We start from the raw sequence: 23935 nt of genomic DNA, 5'->3' as shown, positions 1-23935 counted from the left end.
CAATTTGGTTCTGAATCCATAAACCTTTTGGGGGTTGCTAGTGGGTATGAAAGAGGTGGTGCAAAGGAGGCAACCATGAGAACTGAAGCGTTTTCCTGCATTTCGTTAAAGGTTTTGTAAGACAATGAAACAATTGAACATTGTCATTGTTACAGGTAGTGTGGGACATCTGCTCAGCGTTTTTTATAAAAGTTTCAGTGTCTCCTTAGAGGAAGGTTTGGCATCCACATCTTGTCTCTGCAAGAGACTGCGCAAGAAAGTGGCACAGCTGCAAGAGGGTGCTGCAGGTGTCCTCACCCTAGGATAATTTCAGATCACTGAGGGCATGACACATGTGGGCTCAGCTGTGTGATGAGCTGGGGTCTAGGACCCAGGCACAGGATGGAGAGCGTCCCTAGCCCTGGGGTGCTCCAGGGAGCAGTGCTGTGAGCCCTGTCCCAAGAGCATAGAGACATCAACACCTCCCTAACATCAAGAGCTCAGTATGGGACTCACCAAGAGACACCTCTCTGAGGAAATGACACTTCCCAGGTACCTTGCTGGCTCTTTGGGAAATTCCCCTCTCTGCTGACTTTCCCAGCTGCACACAAAGGCATCTATGTGGGCTGGGCATCAGCATAAGGGGATTAAAAGCAGTTCTGCTCTTCTTCAGAGGATGCTTATGAGGAAAAATGCATTAAGGACATAGAAATTCTATGGTAAGGAGGGCTGTGTGAATTCATACTGAGAAAGGCAGAAAAGAGCAACTAGAAGCTTACTGGAAAAAAAGAATGGCCATTTCTCAGGAAAATTAGATTACATAGCACTGCAAAAATAAGGGTTAGAAATAATAATTAAAAAAAAAGTTTTAAAGCTTTATAAACCCACCAACCATGAAGAAACAGGCTTTGATAGCTTTCAGTGTGCTTTCTCATGCTTCTTTCTGAGTGCCTGCTCTGAACCACTGGGGAAGGGAACTGAGCCAGGTGGATTAGGGGTCAGTTCCATTCGAGTAATTCCTATTTTCCTGTCGTTATTAACAACATACAGGCTGTCAGGAGGCATATTCACTCTTCAGTGAGTGTTTCAGTGTTTATTCTCCATGTAAAAATATTGTGATAAATGATCAAGTGGTGCACAGGCATGTGACGAGCCTTGTTTTTACCCTACCTCTGCCATTTATCAGTCTCATTTGTTGTGCCAAGAAGAAACCCAGTCTCACCATCTCATTTTGCTTTACAACTAGTTTGGTTAATCCTGGCTTTGAGGAAGAAGGACTAGATAAGGATAGCTGTACTTGCCCCATTTTTTATGATATTATCTAATTTTACATGGCATCCGCTGATGGACATGCTTCCTTTGATTTCACTTCAACCTTTTGCATTTGTCAGGGCAATGCTAGGAGGGTAACACTGGCCCTGAGACTGCCTGCTCATTCATACAAACATTTTGTTATCTTTGAAATGCTTTCTGTTGTAGAATCTTAGAAAATAACAACATTGAAAATGTTCAGAGAATATTAAAAACAATAGCTTTATCACAACACGGTAAATAGTTCCGTCAGCCACTGAAAACTGACTTCTGCACCTGAAGTAGGAATAAAGTAGAAACTCAGTTGCTGAGATAGTCTGGGAGTGGACACAGTGTCAAAAGAGGAGCCAGCAACCAACAGTTCTACAAATCACTTAATTTTTTATGTTTATTTTTCTCTACCATAGATAAAAAACTAAAACAAACACCAAAAAAACAACTCATACAATCAATATATGTACAATATTTGCTAGACGCTCAGCACTGGTGAGATCGCTCCTTGAATACTGTGTTCAGTTCTGGGCCCCTCACCACAAGAAGGATGTTGAGGCTCTGGAGCGAGTCCAGAGAAGAGCAACAAAGCTGGTGAAGGGGCTGGAGAACAAGTCTTATGAGGAGTGGCTGAGGGAACTGGGGTTGTTTAGCCTGGAGAAGAGGAGGCTGAGGGGAGACCTCATTGCTCTCTACAACTACCTGAAAGGAGGTTGTAGAGAGGAGGGTGCTGGCCTCTTCTCCCAAGTGACGGGGGACAGGACAAGAGGGAATGGCCTCAAGCTCCACCAGGGGAGGTTCAGGCTGGACATTAGGAAAAAATTTTTGATGGAAAGGGTCATTGGGCACTGGAACAGGCTGCCCAGGGAGGTGGTTGATTCACCTTCCCTGGAGGTGTTTAAGGCACAGGTGGACGAGGTGCTAAGGGGCATGGTTTAGTGTTTGATACGAATGGTTGGACTCAATGATCCGGTGGGTCTCTTCCAACCTGGTTGTTCTATGATTCTATGATTCTAGACAATATGATCGTAGTGATAGCATGTGTTGAAGATTGATGTGTGTGAGAAAGATAGGACCTCTTATGTGGCACTAAATGCTGAACTGTCTTTAAATTATCAGGCTGCTGGTTTTATTATTTTGATTGCTTCTTAGCAATCTAAGACACTTATGCATATTTCTTAGGGTATATGTTGCCAATTCTTCTCATGCAACCAGAAAAATAAAACTTTTCTCAGTAATTTTGTATTTCATGATTTAACCTAATGGGTGTTAGCCTCAGAGTATGTGTGTCTTTTCCTAATCAAACACAGGAGGCACAGGAGATGTCAGATCACAGTAAATAATGCAGGTGTGGTCACAAATTTGACTTGTGCAGCTATTTGTGATGTGTATAACAGGCAGTCCGGAATATAGAATATATCGGATCAAATAATTTGACTTAAGGAAAAAAAAGCCTTTTGCTATATTTAATTATCTCTCCTAATTGACTGAACATGTAGATTTAGAGAGGCCCATGGAATTACTCATTATTAAACTTCCTTTAAGTTGACCCAAATTCTTGTGGAGTTTATGTGATTGCACCCACTGCGTTAGGAGCCTCATCGTGCTCTGCAATACAGTGGGGCTGCTCATCACATTGTCTGTTGTTCGCCATCCTCCAGAAACGTGTCCCCTCAAAACATAGGAAAAGGAATGTGGCTCTGAAGGAAAATGTTTTAACTAAATGCCACTGTTCCTTCTGATGCAAAATATCGCTTGACATTTCTTAATGTTAACATTTCTTAACTATTGGATGTAAAATTCAAAGGCATTGTAATGGAAAGAAACAAACCTCCCCTAGTGGGGCTTGAAAGCCTACCCTTATCAGCATAACATCTCTCACTAAAATTAATGTGATGCAGCAGAAGATGGTAAATGCAAAGAGAGGAGAGGTGTCCCTCAGGTAGCAGAGCTGAACCTTTCTCCTTTGATCTCAGAACCAGTTTGTGAACAATGCTGCTTCAGAGAACTTTGTCATCTGGGGACTATGACAAGAATATCTAGTACCAAGCAGAGAAGTTGATAGTTTGGGGAAAAAAATGGGTCCTAAATGTGAAATAACCTCTTCCTATGTGTCTGTGGCCCTCACATAGTGCTATTGCATGGGTGACTGAAGCGTATCTGATTATACACTGTTCCTTTTGGAGAACTCATGTATTTTTCCACACTCTTTTTATAGCTCCCAAGTCTACCTTTTGTCCCACTGAAGAGACCTGGTGGCCAGGCCTGGTTATTATCATTGCAGTATGCTGCACCACACTAGTGTTCCTCTTCGTAGTTGTCATCATTTGCTACAAAGCAATAAAAAGGTAAGACTCCAGATGCTTTTACTGTGCTTAGGTCAATACAAACCCCACAAAGTTTGACCCAAGACTTGACTGACACCTTTTATGTTTAAAGGCATCCTAAAGGCAAAATGCATCTTGTTTGTCAATGTGTGTTTTCACTGGAAAGTCACTTTATGTACTGTATCCTGCCTGTGTAAAGGGTGCAGTTCAATGCACAGTCACATGAGGAGGAGAAAGACTGGAAATTGGACAGAACCATAATGTTCAGATTATTAAAAATTTTCTTGAAGTCAAATGGCTGCAGGTTGCTGGGGGATGTAGATAGCTTTGGCTTGGCCAGGTGCTGAGGTGGGAAACACTGTCCTATCCACTTCTGGTAGTATTCAAAGATTACGTGTGGGATGTGAGAGTTTTGGCCCAGGCTCATTAATAATAGTAGCATTTGAAATTGATGCAGACTCTTTCAGACTCTTTTAACTCAAACTCTAGGGCAATATATGTAGTTTTGCATTTGAAGACTCTACTTCTAATTTATTCTTGCTTCAAAATTATCATCCTCAGAATCAAATTCAAAACTTGTCTCTTTTTAATATAAAAGCCTATGTGAAGCAAATGTACAACATGGTGTGTAGTACCCATTCCAGCTCACTGTCTACAGTCCTCTGGTCGTTAAAAGGTATTGACTTCAGTTACATAGGAAAAAAAGGGAGTGGGAATAATTTCTTCACCTGAATAATATTTCTCATGGAAGAAGTCAAAACTTGAACATTTCTGCATGAAGACTCTGCAAGTCCAAAGCGCTGATTTAGAGAACAAAGTGACTTGTGGGAATTGTAGCCTGAATGGGCTACACCAGCAGGGCAAGGGAGTTGATTGTCTACCTCTGCTCTACCCTGGTGAGACTTCGTCTGGTGTACTGTATTCAGTGCTGGAGTCCTCAGCACAGGAAGGACATGGATCTGTTAGAGTGAGTCCAGAAGAGGGCCCCGAAGATGATCAGAAGGCTGGGGCGCCTCCGATATGAGGAATGGCTGAGAGAGTTGGGCTTGTTTAGCTTAAGGAAGACTCCAGTAAGAACTTATAGTAGCCTTCCAGAGACCTAGAGAGTGTAGTGATAGGACAAAGGGGAACAGTTTTAAGCTGGAAGAGGGGAGATGTAGATTAGATATTAGGAAGAAATTTTTTTAGTGTGAGGGCCGTGAGGCACTTGAGCAGGTTGCCCAGAGAAGTCATGGATGTCCCATCCCTGGAGGTGCTCAAGGTCATGTTGGATGAGGATTTGAGCAACCTGATCTAGTGAAAGGTGTTCCTGCCCATGGCAGGTGGGTTGGAACTGGATAATCTTTAAGGTCCCTTCCAACCCAAACCATGGGGGTTGGATTCTATGATTCTGTGGATCGTGTTTCTTTTCCCCTCTATTGGTACCACTACAGCTTTGACAACAACCCATAGTCATGGCTTTGTGGTGTCCGTGGGAGTCTTTGGCAAGAGCTGTTAGTACAGCCAGGTGACCCAGCCTGCACTAGAGAAAGCAATATGCAATCCATAATTCTCATGAGATACTGCAGTGACGTCTGAATTGCAGCTAGGATTAAGTGATTTTATTTTCAACTTCATGATTTTTGAGTGACATTTTTTGCGGGGGGCGGAAGGGGAGAAAGGAAAAAAAATTAAAATACCTTTCATGAAAAAATGTTAGCTGCATGCAAAGCAATTGCAGTACTTTTGATGAGCCTCAGCAGGGATATCACAATAGTGGAACATTGCACATGTTTTGTGGTTATCTGAAAAATTTATGCAGGATTTGAAAGATAGTGTATCCAAGAGCATCAAAAAGGGAGAATTCAAACAAGAAGGCAGGAGTCTGTGTCTAATTTCTTAATAAATTTATGTAAGTGTCTTTGCTATTCTCGTTTAGCTAAAATGAATGCTTATTAGTTTTGAGGATTTGGAAAGCTTTCACCCTAGCAGCTGCACTTTTAAAAAATCATCTGTGGAGGACTGAAATTGGAGTCCAATTGGACTGGTATCACAGTGCAAAACCTCTTACTTGTAGTTCCTAATCTGCCATTGGCTGTTCATAGGGGATTCATCCAATTCCATGTGAAAAGTTGTACTAGTTTCAAAAACGGCTGTTGTGTTTGTCTGCCTAGTGCTAAATTGTGAATGCTTTCTGCCAAGGCTGCAAATACACCTACGGGAGCAGTAGCTCTCCAGGGCAACTTGTGCTTAGCAAAGAATTGCTCTTCAAATCTGCTCTGATGTTGGTAAATGGGAAGAAACAGAAAATAAATTTAAACAGGCAAACTCAGAGCTGCCTTGAAAAGGCTTTGGGAGTTCACATAACAGTCTCATGCTTGTGTCGGAGAATAATACTGATATTTGAAGATGTGTATTATTTGTCAACAGTGTGAATATCAACACGTAAGTCAGACGCTTGAACAGTCATTAGGCTCAGAGAAAAGTGAAATTTCCTCTTAGATCTTCATATAGTTGATATTCACACTGCTGGTAAATGCTAAGCTGAAAACTGCTTAGAAGTGAGATGGACAGCTATAAAAAAAAAATAGTCTTATTAATTATATTTTTACACAGTAACTAGAGCATTTCTTTTCGTCAATGAGCCCTTCCTAAAACAGCTCTGCTAAAAGGATGCCCTGTAGTGCCTGGCAGCATTCCAGTAGTCAGGTTCCTTGATCCACTGTAAAAGTTATTTATTGATTAATGTTTGGATATAAGATAAGATGCTTCATAGGAGAGGCGTCTCTTCCTTCAACACAGAGTATTATCTTGTATTGTTGAGCTGAATTGGCTTTAGCTAGTGTGAGAAATCCTTCATTCTATGTTTTGCTGGGAGGTAGAGGCAGCTAGAGAAAGAGTAAGGGGATTAATCTGGGTGATGCTGAAGCCAAGAGTCGTTCCAGTGTGTTCCCAGCCTCCAGCTCCATGTCCACACTCTGCCCTGTCCTTTCTCACACCCCCATCCCACCAGCTCTCCTCTGCAGTCCTCCTCCCAGGCCCTCGTTCCTGCACAGCTCCTGTAATTGGGACCTCTGTCATTGCAGCATCTCTGACAAAGCTGTCACCTACATCCACTGAAGAGATGTGGCAGAGTGAAACAACAGCAGTCCACTGGGTTGTAGGGTGTAGCTAGAGTTTAAAGTTTCAGTAGAAAAGTGCAGGCAGAGATCTTGGATCTGTTGTATTAATCCCGCACTTTCATAAGAATTAAATTTTAAATAGAAAAAGAAAAATCCTATTGTACTTCAGTAAAAATCTCATTTACTGGTTTCAAAGGGCCAGTTGTGAAATTTTTCCATGGCTCATGAGAAAAATTAAGGATTGGCGCTTAGTGCTTGCAGCAATCACAGTCTGTGATTTGCAGATTTCCAGGACAAGCTTAATCACTCACTGGCAAGGTCTCAGATCAACTGTAAGCAGTAGGGCTTTTCTGCTCATTTCATGGATAAAGAAACTGATCTCACGACCAGAGATTTCTCTAACACATAGCAAGTCTGAATGAGCAGATGAATAACAGTTTCAAAATCTGGAATACCTCCAGGTATTTCTTTATCATCTCTCTGTCTGTAAAAACCTGTCATTCTTTCTCTTTCCTTGGAAGACTGTCACCACAAAGTAAAAGCAGGAGGTCCAATGATAATTCATAAACTATCACAGGCTGGAGGAAGCTGGGATATTTCAGAATTACAAAGTTTGTGGACTGGACTAGGGCAAGTGCACTGTGAATGCCAGCAGCTCTAACAAATCTGCATCTGGTGTGAGTCCATGTGGATTCAAAAACAATCAGTGGAGCTCAGTTCATTTTAATCAGCTCTGGAGGTGGTTGTCTCTTAAGCCTTTTTTTTAACATCTCCAGGCACCTGAATAATAGTAATACAAGAAGACTAGAGGAAAGTGGGAAGTAAGCACAGTGAAAAGGATTAATGGGAATTGTTTGGTAAATAAGCAACTGAGATGGAGGAGAGAGGGACCTGCAGTATGTAATCCTGTTTCTGCAGTTCACTGGTGTATCAGTGTCTGTGGGGGGAGTGAGGTATTTACATAAAAGGGAAGAACAAATCCCTGGCTCCCTGCATAAAATTAGGATACTGGAGCCATCTCTCAAACCTCAAAGGGGAAAGCAAAGCAGAACATACAAATCTGTGTGCCAGCTGATGCACCAGCTATGCAGCCTGGCTGGAGGTGTTTTGAATGGTTTGCGAACGTGAAAAAACTGTATGTAATATCTCCAGAATATCCATAAGGTCTGAGATGACCCATGAGCAGCCTGTTGTGCCTAGGGATGCGATTCCTTGGCTCCGCTGGGTTTTAGGCTCTTAGGTGTACCATGGGGTTGGCTGCCAAAGACCCGTCTTTCTAAGTCAGCAGAGAAAACAGACAGATGATAGCAACATTTTACATGATGTGCCTTTGACTCACTATTCTATCTTGGTCAAGCCACTGTTTTGTAGGTGTTCTGTAGCCTGAGAGAAGGGTACCATATATGCCTACATATGCACTTCTTTAAATAGATGCTGAGTTCACCTTCAGATAATGACTAAATGGAAGAAAACATTGTGCTAAAATAAAATGACAGGTTATATTTAAACTCTCTTAAAATTCATTGTTCAGGTATCTTCTAGGTATTCAACCTTAGTGTATGATTTATGGACCCTGTATACTGTGAGGTCTAGTTTTGGTAGCAGGTTTAGAAAGTTGGTCTTGTTTGACAAAACGAGGTTCTTGCAAGGGGAAAGCACAGAAGCTCATATAAGGAGGGTAGAAACTGGGATTTGGTGCTGTAGCGAGCCGGTATGCGTGGAAGAGTGTCCCGTGGTGCAGAGGTGTCTGTCCTGCTCAGTAGGACGTGGACCAACACTTCTTGCCCAACCTGTTTTGTACTACTCGCTGCCCCAAAGTACAAGGACTGTGTAGTCTTCCACACATGGCCATCTCCTATTAGAAGCACTGAGACTGAACACAATCTAGTCCAAAATTACAACAAAACAATCCTTTTTCATTTGGGGAGAGAAGACAGAGCAGTGTCCTAAGCTTACTTAATTGCTTTGAAGTGGCTGGTGGCAGACAGGTCAAAGTGCATTGAGATTGTTAATCTCTTCTATTCTCCCTGACACATTAGAAGGGTTTGTACTGAAATAGTGCCTTAATTCTCAGGAGATGTCTGGAAAAACAGTAATTACTCAGAAGATAAAGTGAGGTAGTTGGTGTAAAAGCTGGGTTAAAAAGTACTATTTTCGTGAGGACTATGTGGGCAGAATCTGTGTGGCTTTGATGCAGTTCTCTGAAGTCAAACCAGTTCAGCGCTGCAAAAGTGGTTGGCCCCCAAGAAGTGTCATTCAGAAGGGAATATGATCTTCAGCAGGAAGACCTGGGAATGTCACTGAGGACAACTGAAAGAAAGACAGACTTCAACATTTTGGAAGAACAAGGAAAAGACAGTCACACTGTAGCCTGATTATCTTTTCTGCTGGCTGAATGTTGATGCTTATCAACAACAGGATTGGCACCAGCTGCTGAGCACTGCTGTCCAAGTCTTCTCTAACCAAAGCCCAGCATCCTCCTTAGCCTCTATGCCTAATAGTCTTCCATTTTATTCCCATCCTTGGAACGAGGTTGCAGATGATCTACTAATGGCAATTGAAATCCCCTACGCAAACAATATTTCTGCAGGATATCCCATTTTTTAACCATAAAGAAATTATTTCACAGAATGATTGAGGTTGGAAGGGACAGCTTGAGATCATCTAGTCCAAACTTCTGTTTCAATAGTGTCAGCTACCGTAGGTTGTCCAGGACTGTGTCCAGCTGGGTTTTTAATAGCTCCGCAGATGGAGACAACCTCTCTGAGTTATTGTTGGTTTTCTTGGGTTCTTTCAAAGCTGTCACTATTTATTAAATTAAATGTAGGTCTGCTTGATGAAAACTGAGTGCTAGTACAATGAAAATCTGTTGCTCTTCCAAACAGTATTGATGTTGGTTGTGCAATAATTTCCAGTATATACAAGACAAGCTGTTGAAGAGCTTTACACTTGATCAAAGCCCATTGGAGACACCAGAGCTCTGCTGTATTAAATCTGCTGATTCAGTAGGATCCTTGGGGATTTTGGATGGGGGACTAATAGTGCTGCCCAATGTTTTCTGGATACATCAAGATAAAAAAAGGGTTGGTCTTGTTTTTTAAGTATAATAGCAAAAGTATTGCTACTGCTTGTTAACAGATTCATTTGACAGATCAAGGACTGATGAATAAAGTGGATAAAAGAACCTTACATTTGGAGAGATGCCCATGCTGCATGGGCAGTGCTGCGCAGGAAAGTTTGCTTTGCTATTGCCTGTGCAGTACATGCTGGTCAGATAAGTGGGAGGATCTGCTTTTCAGTGCTATTGGTCTGGGATTTTCATAAGCACGTCATGCTTGCATAGCTATTATAGGGCAGGATTTCTCTGTCTCTTTTAAGTTATATCAAAGTCACATTCTGCTAGGGGGAAAGTTTGCTGTCATAAATTGATAGAATGCTCTACTGTTTCCCATAACAGGGAACACTAGAAGCCTTCAGGAGGCTTTAGTCTTTAGAATAAAACAAGTGGTCCAAGTGTCCCAAAGAATACTCTCCTATAGATCATTTTTCAGTTGTTCACTCCTAATTTGTGATGTATGGACAAAGATGCCAACAGAAACCTGTAAAGCTTTACGTTCTATCCTGTGATGAGTTACATTTTTACTGTGACCAGAAACAAACTGGCTGTTTTTCTGTTTTTCTACTGCAGATGAAGGTACCACATCAAACCAGAAATCTTACAAAAAGTTCAACTAGTGTTCCTTACTGCTTCAGTGCAACTCTTTAACAGCCATGGGTTGACTTCACAGGCTCCTGCCAGAATATAATGCTTATGCCAGTCTAATTGTATTGGTTGAAATGTTCTTGCTTTACACCAACACAATTAGAAGATATAAGTGTGTACTAGAGTTTTGAAACATAGGAGAGTTGCCAGATTTACCATGAGTTTTCTATTACATTTTTTCCCTCAAGCGATAACTTCTACAGTAATCTGAATAAATATGAGATCAGGGATCTTTTCACCTTCTAGTCCGAAAACTGACTTTAAGCTCAAGATGCTGATGCATTCAAAATCCTACAAGGCAAGAACTAATTTTCTTACAAGTTAATTTAATTTTTAAGCCAATCATAGTTTTCATAAGCTAACAGGAGAGCATTTATGGCTGACCCTGGTGGCAAAAACCCCAGCTGTGGCTGAGATGGACGCAGCACAGTGTGCAGGGCCACTTGAAGAAAGTTTTTGGCCTGACTATCTGGGATATCAGAGCTTAAGACTGTTTCTTACAACCTGCAAGAACCCATCAGCAGCACCTTGGAATGCCTGGACAATCTTTTTATGACTCAACAGTAAATTGTATCCACAGTGTATCCACGGTAGTGAGGTGGAGGTGTAGACCAGCTACTCCAGGTCTGTATCATTCAGGAATTCCCTCTACACAATGAGAATCCCCTAGGAACCTATTGGGTGTCTTTATTTCCCCCTTTTCCTTTTCTCCAGTGGCTGAACAACTGCAGCTCCTGGTGGGTTCAGCAGACAGTGGATTACAGTACCTCTAAAACCCCAGAAGTTAGAACAAGAAAGCCAAAAAGTGTGGAAATGCCCTAGCAGTTCACACATGTGCCCCATGCTGCCCCAGGCAGCCTCTGCCCAGACTCATTGCCCTCTGCCTTGGGGTGACAAGAAGCCAAACGTATCCACGGAGCAGCTAAGCACTACCTGGTCCCCTACCCATCACAGGCATCCAAATACCTTCAAGATGCTCAGGACTGTTCAGCGCTTGTCTCAGTCCTGTGTCCATGCCCTATTTCCCCTCCAGTCTCTACCCTGTCTTGTTTTCCACAGAGCCTTGGTTCCTCTATCATCCTCATGTTGCCCCAGCTTTGACCACACAGAAGATCCTCCCTTCCTGCCTGACCTTTCAGCACAATTCTGGTCAGCAGTCTTGGTTTGAGGCCACTCTTGGCTCTTCTAATTCGTGGCTTCTGCTGACTTTGGTTTTGATGCCTGTCTCTAACCAGGACTTCTGTGTTCAGAGACCCTGTGGAAAGGTAGAGCTCAGGGAATGGCAGGAGCTGAGCTTGGGCACGCTTCCTTCTGTGCAGGGAATCTCAGGCAGAGGTAATGAGGCATCTGACCATAGAAGCGTTATTTCGCACTGTAATTTATGCACATTCATTTCATGCTTTTGTCTAGTTAGTCACAACTTGGTGTTCAAACAACATCTCAGCTTTTCCATGCCCCAGATGAGAGCAGATGTTGAGAAAGGAATGCTCAGGGGTGCTTATACACGCTAGCTGGTTTCAGGTGTTCTCTCTGCTCTGAAGGGAGGTTACATCATTCACTCGCCTGCCTTGCTCTGCTGTTTGCTGCTGTGCAGCCACACTACCTGAGGTGAACGGGGTGCAGTCAGGGTCCCCTGCGCAGAGCTGCAATGCTTCTCAGGTGCACATCGATTGTCTGCAGCCAATCTCAAGCCCCTTACAGCTATGCTGCCTTCATTTGTGTGGCTGCATGGTCTGATTTCTGCTACTCTGTCATTCCTCCCGTACTTGCTTCTAAGTATTTATAATGCTCCTGGGTTGCTAAGCACCGCATAGCTCCCCACTTAGGATAGCCTTGCTGTGAAGGCAAGACATGCAGGGGGTCAGTGTGGGCAGAGCTGGGGGTGGGAGAAGGTGGCATCTTCTGGGGTGGTCTTGCCTCTGCCACGCGCTTACCTCCCCTTGACTCCAGTGTTCCCTCCATAGGAAGGCATGTGGCCACCCCCTCCAGCACATCAGGGCTGGAGAATGATGCTTCTGGTTTGTCCATCTCAGTTTGCTAAGTGGCAATGACAGAGGGCATTTCCTCAGAAACTGTCCCTAGTTAAAATTGTCCAAAGCCACTTAGCTCCCAAACTGCACAAAGCCAAATCTTTGTGTAGATGTCAAGGTGTGAAGGATATGCTGGTTGCTGTGCCTCTCTATGGACTTGCCCTTTTGGACACCTAGAGTATGGAAAGGCCAGGACTATCCAGTGCAGTCTGCTCATGGTGGGTTTGCATTTAGCCTGCAAAGAGCAGGGTCTGGCTCTCTTCTTTGTAAGTGGAGAAAGTCAGAAGCAGCAGCTCGGAAATCAGTGGTCTTACTGTAGTTGGTGGCAGAGTCAGATTACCTCAAGTGATCTAGACACTTGCAAAAGTCAGTTGCAAATGTCAGTTCATTTTGCAAGTTTTAGCTTTCTTCTCAGCTCTTTGCGTTTATTTGTGTTGCAGACAGTCTTCTGTTAAAGGCATTTCTAGAACAGTATTGATCAGGGCTAGTACAACTGGGCACCTGAAAAGCATGTTTCTACAGATTCCCTAATTAATGTTTGTTAAGTGCTTTGAGATAGAAACCCTTGAATCACGATAGGTCTTGCTCAGTCTGTTCCAGAGAGAATGGAGAATGCTAAAAGGTTAAAAGAAAGATCCTAGTTTGGGCATCCACTAGTGGATTTGTATTACCGAGTGGAAGATAAACAGAGAAGGACTTGAGGGTGTTGGTTAACAGCTGGCAGAATATGAGCCAGCAGTGTGCCCAAGTGTTCTCTGAAAGGGTTATCAGGCACTAGGAACAGGCTGCCCAGGGCAGTGGTTGAGTCACTATGCCTGGAGTTGTTTAAAAGGTGGGTAGATGAGGTGCTCAGGGATATGATTTAGTAATGAACATGTAGAGATGGACTTGATGATCTCAGAGGTCTTTCCCAACCAAACAATTCTTTGATTCTGTGCCAGCATGTGTGAGAACAAGCATGTCTGTTTTGTGTGGGTCATGGAGAGCTGCCACACGTTTGCAGAAACTAAGGACCAAACCTGCATGTACATTCAGCTTGTGGGCACAAAAGCCCAGAGCATACACAGTCTAGTTTGGGGGCAGCCTTACATTTTTTTCCACCATTACACAGGCTTAATGACTTTTATTTTAGTGAGATGCTAGCATGATGCTGCTACTGCAGTAATGCATCCACTCTGGACTAGTCATGTAGGATATTCACCAGAGGGCTCTGGGAAATGGTGTTCTCATCCCCCTTCAATCTGAATGAAACAGAGAAAAAAAAAACCAAAAAAAAAAGCAAAGTAGGGTAGTGTGCTGTCTTCATTATCCAGCTGTTAGCTATTCCCAGCCATCACACAAGTTTGTGTTCCACAGTAAAGCAACACACCCCATGTCCAGCTCTGACTATAGGTATTGCCTTGATCACTGAGAATCAACCCCAGGGAAGTTCTGGTGGCACCTGACGTTCAGTGAAATGATTTCTCCTGTAACAGTGATTGTTTAGTTCCTTGGAGCAGTCAGTATTTCTTCTTTGATTCTTCAGGGTAGCAGCTTAGACATCTTAGTAATACAGGACATGAACAAGACCCTTGAGTCACCCTGTCTGTCCCTGGTATTGTGGGGATTTAATCCTTCTTGTAGCCGTATTAGTCTCCTTCTTGCAGCTGTGCAGTTTTCCCTCTCTTCATTTCACCTCCTACAGCAGGCCCAATTCAAACTGTTATTCTTCTGAGAACTTTATTTGCATCTCTAGTCTAAATTTATCCATGTTGGCTTCCCATTTCTTCCATTCAAATGTTCTTCCTTTCCTGGTGTTCCCGGAGACCAATCCCATCCCCTCTTTTCATTACACTAGATTGTTCAAGATTGTTTGTTGTCTTCCATAGGAAATTAGGATAGAAATTGAATTGGCTTCTTTCTTAAAATTATGGGCTTGTTCAAACAGATCCTGCCTAATGCAATAGAGCTACTTATAGTCCTGTATATCTGAGAGCTACATATTATTGACAATCCCAGGCTGTTTCTGCATTGCTTGGCAGAGTGTGGTACGCCATGGACGGAGCTTCGTGAAGGTACCTTTGCCTACACAGCTCTGTGGCAGGACAGGAAGAAGGGTACACCCAGCTCATCCCCAAAGGTCACTGCCGGTGTGTAGCACGCTGCTAGGCATGTCCATGGTCATCCTGAATCTTGCAGGCATGTTTTGACTTTGTTCAAAGCAGAGGTGCCTTCATTATGCATTAAATATCTTCCTCTCCTTTTTTTTTTTTTTTTGTGAGCTCCATTTTTCACATAAGGCCCATTCATTTTTTCCTTTTGTCATCCAAACACATCGATGAAGTATTCTGCACTATGAACTCCCAATGGATAACGTCAGCTGTAATATCCCTCCAGTCAATAAAATATTTTGAAGAACATTATAGGGAATGCAAAGAATGGCTTGTAATGTGAGGGGTCATTGGAAGTACTTTTATCAATTACGTAATTTAATAGCCCATTATCCTAGTAATGAAGCTGCTTCTCTTCCTTAAGATTCATTTTGTGTAGGAGCAGTAATTCTGAAGGTAGCTTAACTGAAAACCTAGTAGGAAATGTGATTGCATCACCTTAGTCTCCCAGGGACAGATCTTCCTCTGTAACATCAGAACAAATCCTCTTCAAGTCCACCAAAGTCTGTAGAATTACTCTGACTTTGCACTGCTGAAAATAAATGAAGGCTAAACTCCACTTCTTAAATTTCATGTGTGGCTCAGCAATCTATTGCAATTACTCGCAATCTGAACAGACCAAATCGTCCCTTCAGGTATACCCAGAGCAACTTCAGCAGGCTGGGATAGATGCACTTCTGCAGAAAGACATCTGCACACCACATTTTGTAGCCCATACGCATCAACGCAGGGAACCTCTAAGTGCTGATGAATGGCTGCAGAGCAGCTCTGTATAGAATTATTATTTTCCCTGAGAAAAGTGCTCAGCAAAGGCTAGATCTTCAATCCATGCACAGTGAGGGGGATTGGACTATCACAGGCAAGTGTGGAACCCCCCAAAACAGAAATGGCTCACATGGCTGCAGAGCTTGCTTAAATATACTCCAGAAACTGGTCAGCTAAAAATGGCTGTGAGGGAGAGGTGAATTAGCCATAAATTGCAGGCTTGAAAATGCTCATGTGAACAGCCAGAAAAGAAACTCTTCTTAGGAGATGGTATCTTAGGGCTAGGTCAAAGCTTGTTGATGCAACCTGACTTGCAGTGCTGTGAAAAAGACTTTCCCATCTTGCATAATGGTCCTAGCACTACACCTTTGTCCAGATCCTCTCCCCTTCTCTCTAAGAGAGACAGAAAAGGTCTGAAGATGTTCAAAATTGTATGCAAAGGGGCAATGCAGCTTGAGGAAGGAGACCTCCATCAAACGTCCAGAACTGAAAGTCACCTAATATACATAGTCCTTCCAAACAGTGCAGGTAATATCAGGTTACCTGGACTTTGTAGTTTGGAAGAGTAAGTCAAAAACATCACATATTGGAATAATAAGTTATAAACACTGGGGCAAGACAGTTTATTTGTCTTTCAGATGCTGGACTAGCTAACTTACCAGACCAAAAATGGACATACAGGTAATACATGTAAGAAGCCATTGGAGATTGAAAGTGTTGTACATTGGTCCTGGACAAACACTGAACAGTAGTGAGTGCATTGCTGAAAGCTGTGCAGATGGAGCTGCTTTTATTGTAACTGTAAAGCATTTGCTTTATACGTGGGAGGTAGTTGAGCCAGTAACCTCTTCCTATGAGGCATGAATAGTATGCTGCTTGTTTTCTGGACAGATAAATGATTCATATATGGCTATTAACTAATTTAATAGATTAAAACTAAGGTTTCTGAGAATTTTCATCATTAGGGTTTCTTCTTGTATTTCTATCTTCACATTGTCAAATAAAAAATAGCCAGGCCAGATCGATTCTTTCTGGTCCCTCTGAGACAGTCAAAGGACAAGCCAGAATGTGGTTCTCTTTCCATTATTCTGAAAACTATTGTGAGAGAAGTTTCCTTCTTTAACATGAGCCCCATATGTCTGGGCTGTAGCGCGAGGCTGGTCAGCCCCGGTTAGTCATTAGGCAAGGCTCGTGGTGGGCAGCTGCACACAAATTCAATGGCTGCGTCCTGAAAAACAACTGTTGTCAGTGCACTGAGCCCCTCTAGTAGGGATCATGTTCCCAAACCAGTCTTAGAAAGCAGGGTCGTTTCTCCCACCAGCCGGTGTCACAGGAACTGATTCACCTCCGATGGCTAATGGCCAGTATGAATCAAATGGCTGTTTCATGAACGCCCTCAGGACTGAGATGTAAACAGCCCCCATTCATGTTCTTCATGATCTTATAAACATTAAGGTTACTGGGAGAGGTGGTCTAGTGATTAAATGACATTACAAAACTTATTCATCCATTCCTATCCTGTGTCTGCTAAATAAAGACAGTTTTGAAGTGTGACTGTAGCCCACACATCATCTTGTCTGGGCTTCCAGCAGTGAAATCTAGCCAAGAGCTCTAAATATAGCTGCCACATGTACTGCTAGCTTCCTAGCCCAGGAGATGAAACTAAGTGAAAATATACCCACCAGGTATTTACCCTGTTTCTTGGACAACTTTTGCAATCCAGGAAGATGCTGCTGCAGTTGGATCTTTACTGGTATATAGGTAGCTTAGCTATAATATTTTTGCTGTGCACTGGGGGCACATCAGGGTAGACCAATCCTATGAAGCAAATGGGTGTGTCATGTGAGACCCAGTTTTATTGAAAATCATTAATTTTTATGTGTTGATAGCTAATGAAATATTTATGAGCCTGGAGAAGAGCTTTGAAGTTGCTGCACATATAAGCAATACATCTTCAGCTCTCTGATTTGCCTCTTCCTTTCTGCTGCTTTGCCCCAGGGATCAGCGGGTGCAAACATGACCCTGGTGCCTGCCACTACAGGAGGGGCAGACAAGCTGCGGTGACGCTTGCCAGTAGACCAGCTCACTGGCTGTTTTTCTTTCCCCATAGCACAGCCCCATGCTGTCACATGCAGAAGTGGGGCTGCCCAGAAAGCCTGGTAGCAGCTTTGTTCAAGGTAGGAGCCACCTTGACATGAAAGTACTTTGAGAGGAGAGGCAAATTCTTTATTTTTTACTACAAGCACTTTCATGAGAGGAACTGAAAACATGAAACAATTTTTGGCATGGATACCTTGTGCATTGGAATGGGTACAGCTATGCAAGGCAGTACAGGGAAACCTCACTGCTGATAAAATCTTCTGTTGGTTGATACTGATACCCATTCAATAAAATCTCTTTTATATATATAATTTTGCAGGTGCCTTTTAACGACAATTTACAATTTTTTACCAATGCTCAGGAAAGAATGGAGTTGCACTGTAGTCTTCTGAGCCCTGGGCATCTTCTGCAACACAGAGCAGGGAGAGAAAAGCAGCCTTCCCTCCTCTAGCTGCATTTTAGAAGAGTGACACACTATTTGTGTTCTCTAAGACACAGGATAGGTGTTTCCCTCAGAGGATAACACAGGGTTGCAAATACCATGTGGAGGCAGGCACCTCCTGAAAGTGCTGATTCAAGTATCGGAATCCCAGAAGGAGAAGAATTTAGGATCCTTTTATTTCTCTGCTGCCAGCCAAGGTCACCCCCTCATAATCTGGCTGGGTTTGTCCAGGGACCAGCCTTCCCAGGTGCTGCCCATGGTGCACTGGCACTCAACAGAAACATTAATCTGGAGGTAGGCAGAAGGAAACAGGTTCACAATACTCAGGCTTGTCTTATGAAATCAGGTTTTATTCTTAACTCTCATTCTTCCAAGCACAAAGTACCTTGAGGAGTATGAGCCTATAGACTGAGTTATGCATTTTAAAATCTATTGCCATTTACTTTTCTGGGCAAAACTTCTATTCCTGTGTCTAGGTGGTCTTACTCTCCTCAAAGCTTCAAAAAGCCTAAAAGTAACAAGGCATAGCAAAGTCACGATTAAATTAGTAGTCTGCTCAGCTTTTGCTTGATTTTGTCTGAGAAGTCATATAGAGAGATTTTTTCTTAAGTGTGTACAAATGAGATATGAGGTGAAACCCTGCCCTAGTACTCTACCACACAGCTGCCTTGCAGACAGTAGGTATATGCCAAATTTACACCAGCAGCCAAAGCTGGCAGGGAGGGTTTTGTCAAATTTGCCAACTGAATTTCGTGTCTAGACAGGATCAAGGGCCAAAATCTGTTTCTCCTCTAAGAAATAGCTTCTAAGGACAGAAAATGTAAGTTATGTTTGACTGTGCATCGTTATGTTGACCTTTACACAGGACTCTGCAGAGAACTGGTACAAGCCAATATGAATATCTTTGATAAATAAGTTTTATGATGTGATCAGAACATCATCTGAAATTGAAGCTTGATATGTGAAATACACTATTAAATGGTTGATGCTTTCTTGATTTTAGGACACGTGCAAATTAATGCATGCATGGTGGAGAGGTCATTATGGACCCTGATGCGTCATTTCAGGCGTGTACTAAGCTGTACAGAGTTGCATGTACCTTTCATTCACAGATGTTTGGCATGAAGACTGCACCAATTTGTTTGCTAAACATCAAAGCACAGTGAGTTGTAAATCATACTGTAGAGCAGTGCAAACCACTTGTTAGCGAACAGCCTGTTTCACCTGCCACCAAGTGAGTATGTCACAGCTATGAGCAGTTTCCTACTCATTCCCTCACTAATTTGAAACATCGCTTTCACTAATGAAGAGCAACCCTCAAATGGAAACGTATAACAACAGGGTCACAGCCCTTCAGCTGAAAGGGGGCTTGGAGTATTACATGTAGGAACATCATACATAACCTAGATTATAGGGCAGAAAATAGGGTAAAAGGGCTCCCCTTGGCATGTAAGTGAAAACTTGCATGCTTGGATCTCAACACTGGATGAAATTTGAGGTAAAAAGGAGCTAGTGACACGCAGAGTTAGTGGCGCAAAAAGACCTAGTACCCTGATGCTAAAAGGCAGTTGAAAAATCACAACAGGCCAGAAGGATTTTGCATATCTAAATATATAGGTCAATTTGAATTTCTGTGGCAAGAGCATACAAGTCTGTCAAGCCAGGCATTTAAATGGTGTAACCGAGGCAAGTTTAACTCTAAATCCATGCCTGACATACTTTGGGAAACAAATTGAGTGAAGAAGGTAAACAGATCATTCTCCAAGCCTGAACTTTTGTGTCTGCCATAAACAAATACATAAATGGCTCAAACAGCCATTTCACTGAGACCCAAGAAAGCAGTTGCTCTGTTTTGCTAACAATGACTCTGAGCAGTCAATAAGGTAGAAGCAGAACCCTGATGATGTCTCTATTCTATTATTTGCATTCTCTGAAAAAATGTGCTTCCAGTGTATGCTAGTGCTAGTGGTGTAATATCACCATCAGCCTCTCCAGCAGTGTCTCCAGAGAGGTCTCACCTTCAGAAGAGAGCCTCCAAAACTCTCAGGTCTGCACAGGGAGACCAGACTGGGGAGGGAAAAAGAGCCAATGACTGCTCTTGGGAAGAGAAACTGAGGCAAAAAAAGGGGCAGGAAAGGAAAAAGTGTTTCAGGAGGACTGAAGAAGTTGGTCTTGAAATCACTTCTAGAAAAAAAGAAAAATGTAGATAAAAATGAGAGGAAGACATTTTTTAACATGAAAGAATAGGAAAGCTAGACAGGGGAAGAAAATGGAACTGGAGAGGTGCAGAAACGCATAGGAGACCAAAACAAAGAAAGAGAGGGGGGAAATAGGAAGCAAACAGATTGCAAATAGAAGTGGACAAAATGTCTTCATTTTTTGACCATTAATAGAGCTGACTCAGGGTTGGAACTGGGGGAATAGTTTTTGAAAGCAGCAGAGATGTTTAAACACAGCCACACCATTTGTCCTGCTCAGGGAAAAATAAGAGAAGTGTTGCCATCAAATTCTTCATTCCTCTTGTCAGGGATGTGGCTGGGTGGATGAATGCTTTAGAATGTCATGAAAGACAGAGCCGCAGAAGCTTGTGTCAGATGCAGACAGGCACAGCATGTTAATGGCTGAAAAAGGGTTCAGCCAAGGTCTTAGTCTCCCCTTCCCTTCCATTTCCATTCTTTAACAGCTAGAATCGTGGCTAATGTTAACAAGCCTTAACTCTTACAAGCCAAAGAGCAGTGTGAGGTAGCAGAGTCAAAAGTATTTTCTTCGAGATTACAAGCAAAACACATTCATCTTCCTGTAATCATACTAATACTTTGCTGAAATTCAGTGTAATTATCTATTTTTTTATTAATTGTTGCTTGTTTTGTTAAATTGTGTCAGGAACAGTAGTGCACGAACTGTTGCATTACATTTGTTTATCTGATCCTCTTTTTGCACTTAGAAGCAACTTAAAGCACTAATGTCTGAAATATCTGTGTGGAAAGCATGAAGCTTTTTTCTCCTCCTACGTGTACAGCTTCAGCTTTAAATAAAGGTCACACCACTTTTGAGGAAAGAAGTTGTGGGGGAAACACTTATATGATGTAACATGTTCTGTTACAGGACTTACGCTCAGTTTCTGCCTTTTCACAGTCATTTTAATATTACAAATAAAATTATTATGTTCCATAATGTGCAGGTGTTTGTTAGATTTCTGCACTTGCTGGGTATTTCCTGAACTGCCTCACAATTAGCCCTGGTGGTCCTGGCCACCAAACAAAATAAAAACGAGCATGCTTCGGTGGTTGGTGTGCTGGCACTGGTAGATCACCAGGCACCATGTTTCAGTCACTAACTCAGACATCTGGAACATGGACATTGTGTCTGAACTAGTACATTAGCCTTCCTTCGCAGGCAATGCAGAGAAACACTAATGCCTTGAGCACAAAGCATCTCGCATATTTTGGTTATTCACTTTAAAAGCTGTTCTGAACCATGTTTTAAAAGTACATGTTTCTCTCCATTGACTGGAGGTAGGCTGGGTTAGCCACCGCAGATGTACATATCTACACTGGTCAAACGGGTCCTCTCCTAGGGACCAAACATGGTGTTACTGTGATGACTGGTGAGTGAGTTGGATCCTCAGTGGACATGGCTAGTCATCGTGCCAGTTGGAATGATGAGGAGAGAGGCCCAGGATTGTGTTAAGGCAGAGCCTGACCCAGCGCTCAAGCCTTCATTCCAGGGATGAAGGTGATGGTGGAGGGCACTGCTTCCAGCAGCCTTTATCTCATGCAAAATACATGCCTGTATCTATATACAGACTAGTACAGAGGAGATCAACAGGCCTTAGGACCAGATCCCTCATCTTCCAGGTGGATCATGAGGCTTGACAAAATTTAATTGCTGGTTCAACCTTTGTTCAGAAAGCAAAAATAGAGAGGAAAATTTCAGTGTTATGATGCACGTTACATGTCCTTGCTTTCAATCTGTATTGACAAAGAAGATGTTTATCTCTCTTCTTTCTTCTCCCCCCACCCTGCCTATACATCACCAAACCTGGGATCACCCAAGGAAACCAATGAGAAAAGAAGAGAACGGAACCAGTCGGGCTGAATATGCAATGACCTCCTCCCAAAACAACAAAACAGTTGATAACAATGCGGTTGTATAATCCCCGAAACCCCGCTGAGGCGCAGGAGGTGGTAAACTTTCAAAGCACACACATGGAGCATGCAAGGTGGGTGAAATAAGGCAACGAAAGGAGCTCTGTGTCCAAGGACTTCATTTCAGAAATAGTGCACGCATCAGTGATTCAGAAGAGAAAAGCAGGCTGCTCTTCAGGCTTGTTGCTACTCCAAGGGAGTATAAACTTGCCCACCCGGGCTGACCGGAGAAAAGGCCTCACAAAGGCATAAGCATTGCATGCTGCAACTCGTGAAAGCAATGTCACGATGCCTCCCGCTTCTTCTTCTTCCTTTCTTCCCCTCTACTTCTCAGTTTGAATTGAGTGTCTGCAAAAAGCTGCTTAAATGGGGTCTTTCAAGGAGAAAGTGATCTGCCAGAGTGGCAGCAGCTTATTGTAAGTGGGTCTGAGGGTCACAGGTGGAGCTGTCAGCTATGTGCTTCTCCAGCCTGTGCAGGTTTTTATACACTTCTACTTCATTCTTATCATTCTTATTATTTCATTATTAAAAAGGGAAAAAAGGTTTCTGTTAAGCCATCAAACGACCAAAAATTGCATGAACTTGTGACTTAACCTAGGAAATTCGTCTGCGGTCTGGTGACTATGCAATTTCCATGGCTGAGGACTTTTCAGGCAAAAGAAATCAAAATGTCAGATTTTAGCAATTAGTATTGCTATTGAGAGGGAGATATTATTAAGAGGTGCTTTGAACATTATTATTTCATAATAAGCCTCCTTTTTTTGCATCACGTTTTTATTTTTTTAATCTTTAAAAAGTTCCTCCTTTGTGAAATTGTACACATTTCTCTATATTTGCATCATGCTGATTCCCCAGGGAAACCCCTGTGGGAAAGATGTTGGTTTACATCTTGTGTTTGGACAAGGTTGTGTTGAAAGGACTAGCAGCCCTTTGAAGTCCTCTTCATTCACTGATCAGTGGTGTTTCCTGCAAGTGTCGAGTTTCCTGAACTGATCCACCAAGGACATTGTAGGTCTGACTTGGAGGACCACTTTTGAGGGTCTGGTAAGCTGGTTGTGCCCACGTTAACTCACTCTCTGCCTCTCCTGGGCAGAGACTGCCAATCGTGCCAAATTCAGCATAACAGCTTAGTGTTTTACTTTCTGTGATGTGGATTGCAGACTACATAAAGCAAAACTGTATCCACCCAAATTCATTTCATGTAGGATCTCAGGTTAGACTCATCAAGTAACCCTTAGGATAAAAGTGATGAGAGTAGCTGAGACACTGGTCTTTCCCCGCCTCCTGAAAACTTTCCTCCATGTCACACCTCCACGCCTATGTCTCCATTTACCTCTGTGCTGAAAGTAGTGATGCAGTGCAAGACAAAATTTCAGCCCTGGCTTCTTGTCTGAACATTAAGCTTTGATACCACTAGGTCTCCATGTCTGTGAGAAACTCCCAGGCACTGAGCCAGTCTCACTCCGAGACTTGGCTGCGCCCTGGCTATCACGTCCCTCTGTACTGCAACACACCAATGCTTTATTTTATATAAAGATGTGCCTGAACTGCGGAAATCAGACTTTGATTTTGAACACATTCCTGTCTGTGGTTGGTCTGTCACCAGGATGTAGAGTCTGGGCTGATGGTAGATGAAGATGATGTTCTGCAGGTCTTTCCGAAGAAGCTCTGGGATGTTCACATCAGCAGTTCCAGCTCAGGCCCATCTCTAGTTTTCTATTACCTATTGAACAATAGGGTGTATGTAAATATAAGTATCTTTTCAATGATGAAATGAAATGCTGCTATATACTGCTGTTGAGGTATTTATGGAGTTACTCACTTAGCT

At 42.7% G+C, this 23935-nt stretch overlaps 1 protein-coding gene across 3 annotated transcripts in view; it reads left to right on the top strand.

Annotated features, from left to right (window-relative positions):
• The window catches only part of PRIMA1 (proline rich membrane anchor 1), a 47957-nt gene extending 25070 nt beyond the window's left edge, over positions 1 to 22887 (top strand). The window contains exons 3-4 of one of the 3 annotated variants that reach the window (XM_069858751.1): positions 3500 to 3629; positions 22016 to 22887. In XM_069858751.1, the coding sequence (XP_069714852.1) occupies positions 3500 to 3629; positions 22016 to 22115 (230 nt within the window). In that variant the 3' untranslated portion in view covers positions 22116 to 22887. Of the gene's footprint in view, positions 1 to 3499; positions 3630 to 10397; positions 10423 to 18962; positions 19119 to 22015 lie in introns of those variants that run through there. The other 2 variants (XM_069858752.1, XM_069858753.1) reach the window with 2 other exon arrangements.
• Positions 22888 to 23935: the final 1048 nt, after the last annotated feature.

The sequence above is a fragment of the Phaenicophaeus curvirostris genome, chromosome 5, assembly GCF_032191515.1.
Source record: "Phaenicophaeus curvirostris isolate KB17595 chromosome 5, BPBGC_Pcur_1.0, whole genome shotgun sequence".
Classification (NCBI taxonomy): Eukaryota; Metazoa; Chordata; class Aves; order Cuculiformes; family Cuculidae; genus Phaenicophaeus; species Phaenicophaeus curvirostris.
The sequence above is the reverse complement of the archived record's forward strand: the minus strand, read 5'-3'. Positions and strand labels throughout refer to the sequence as shown.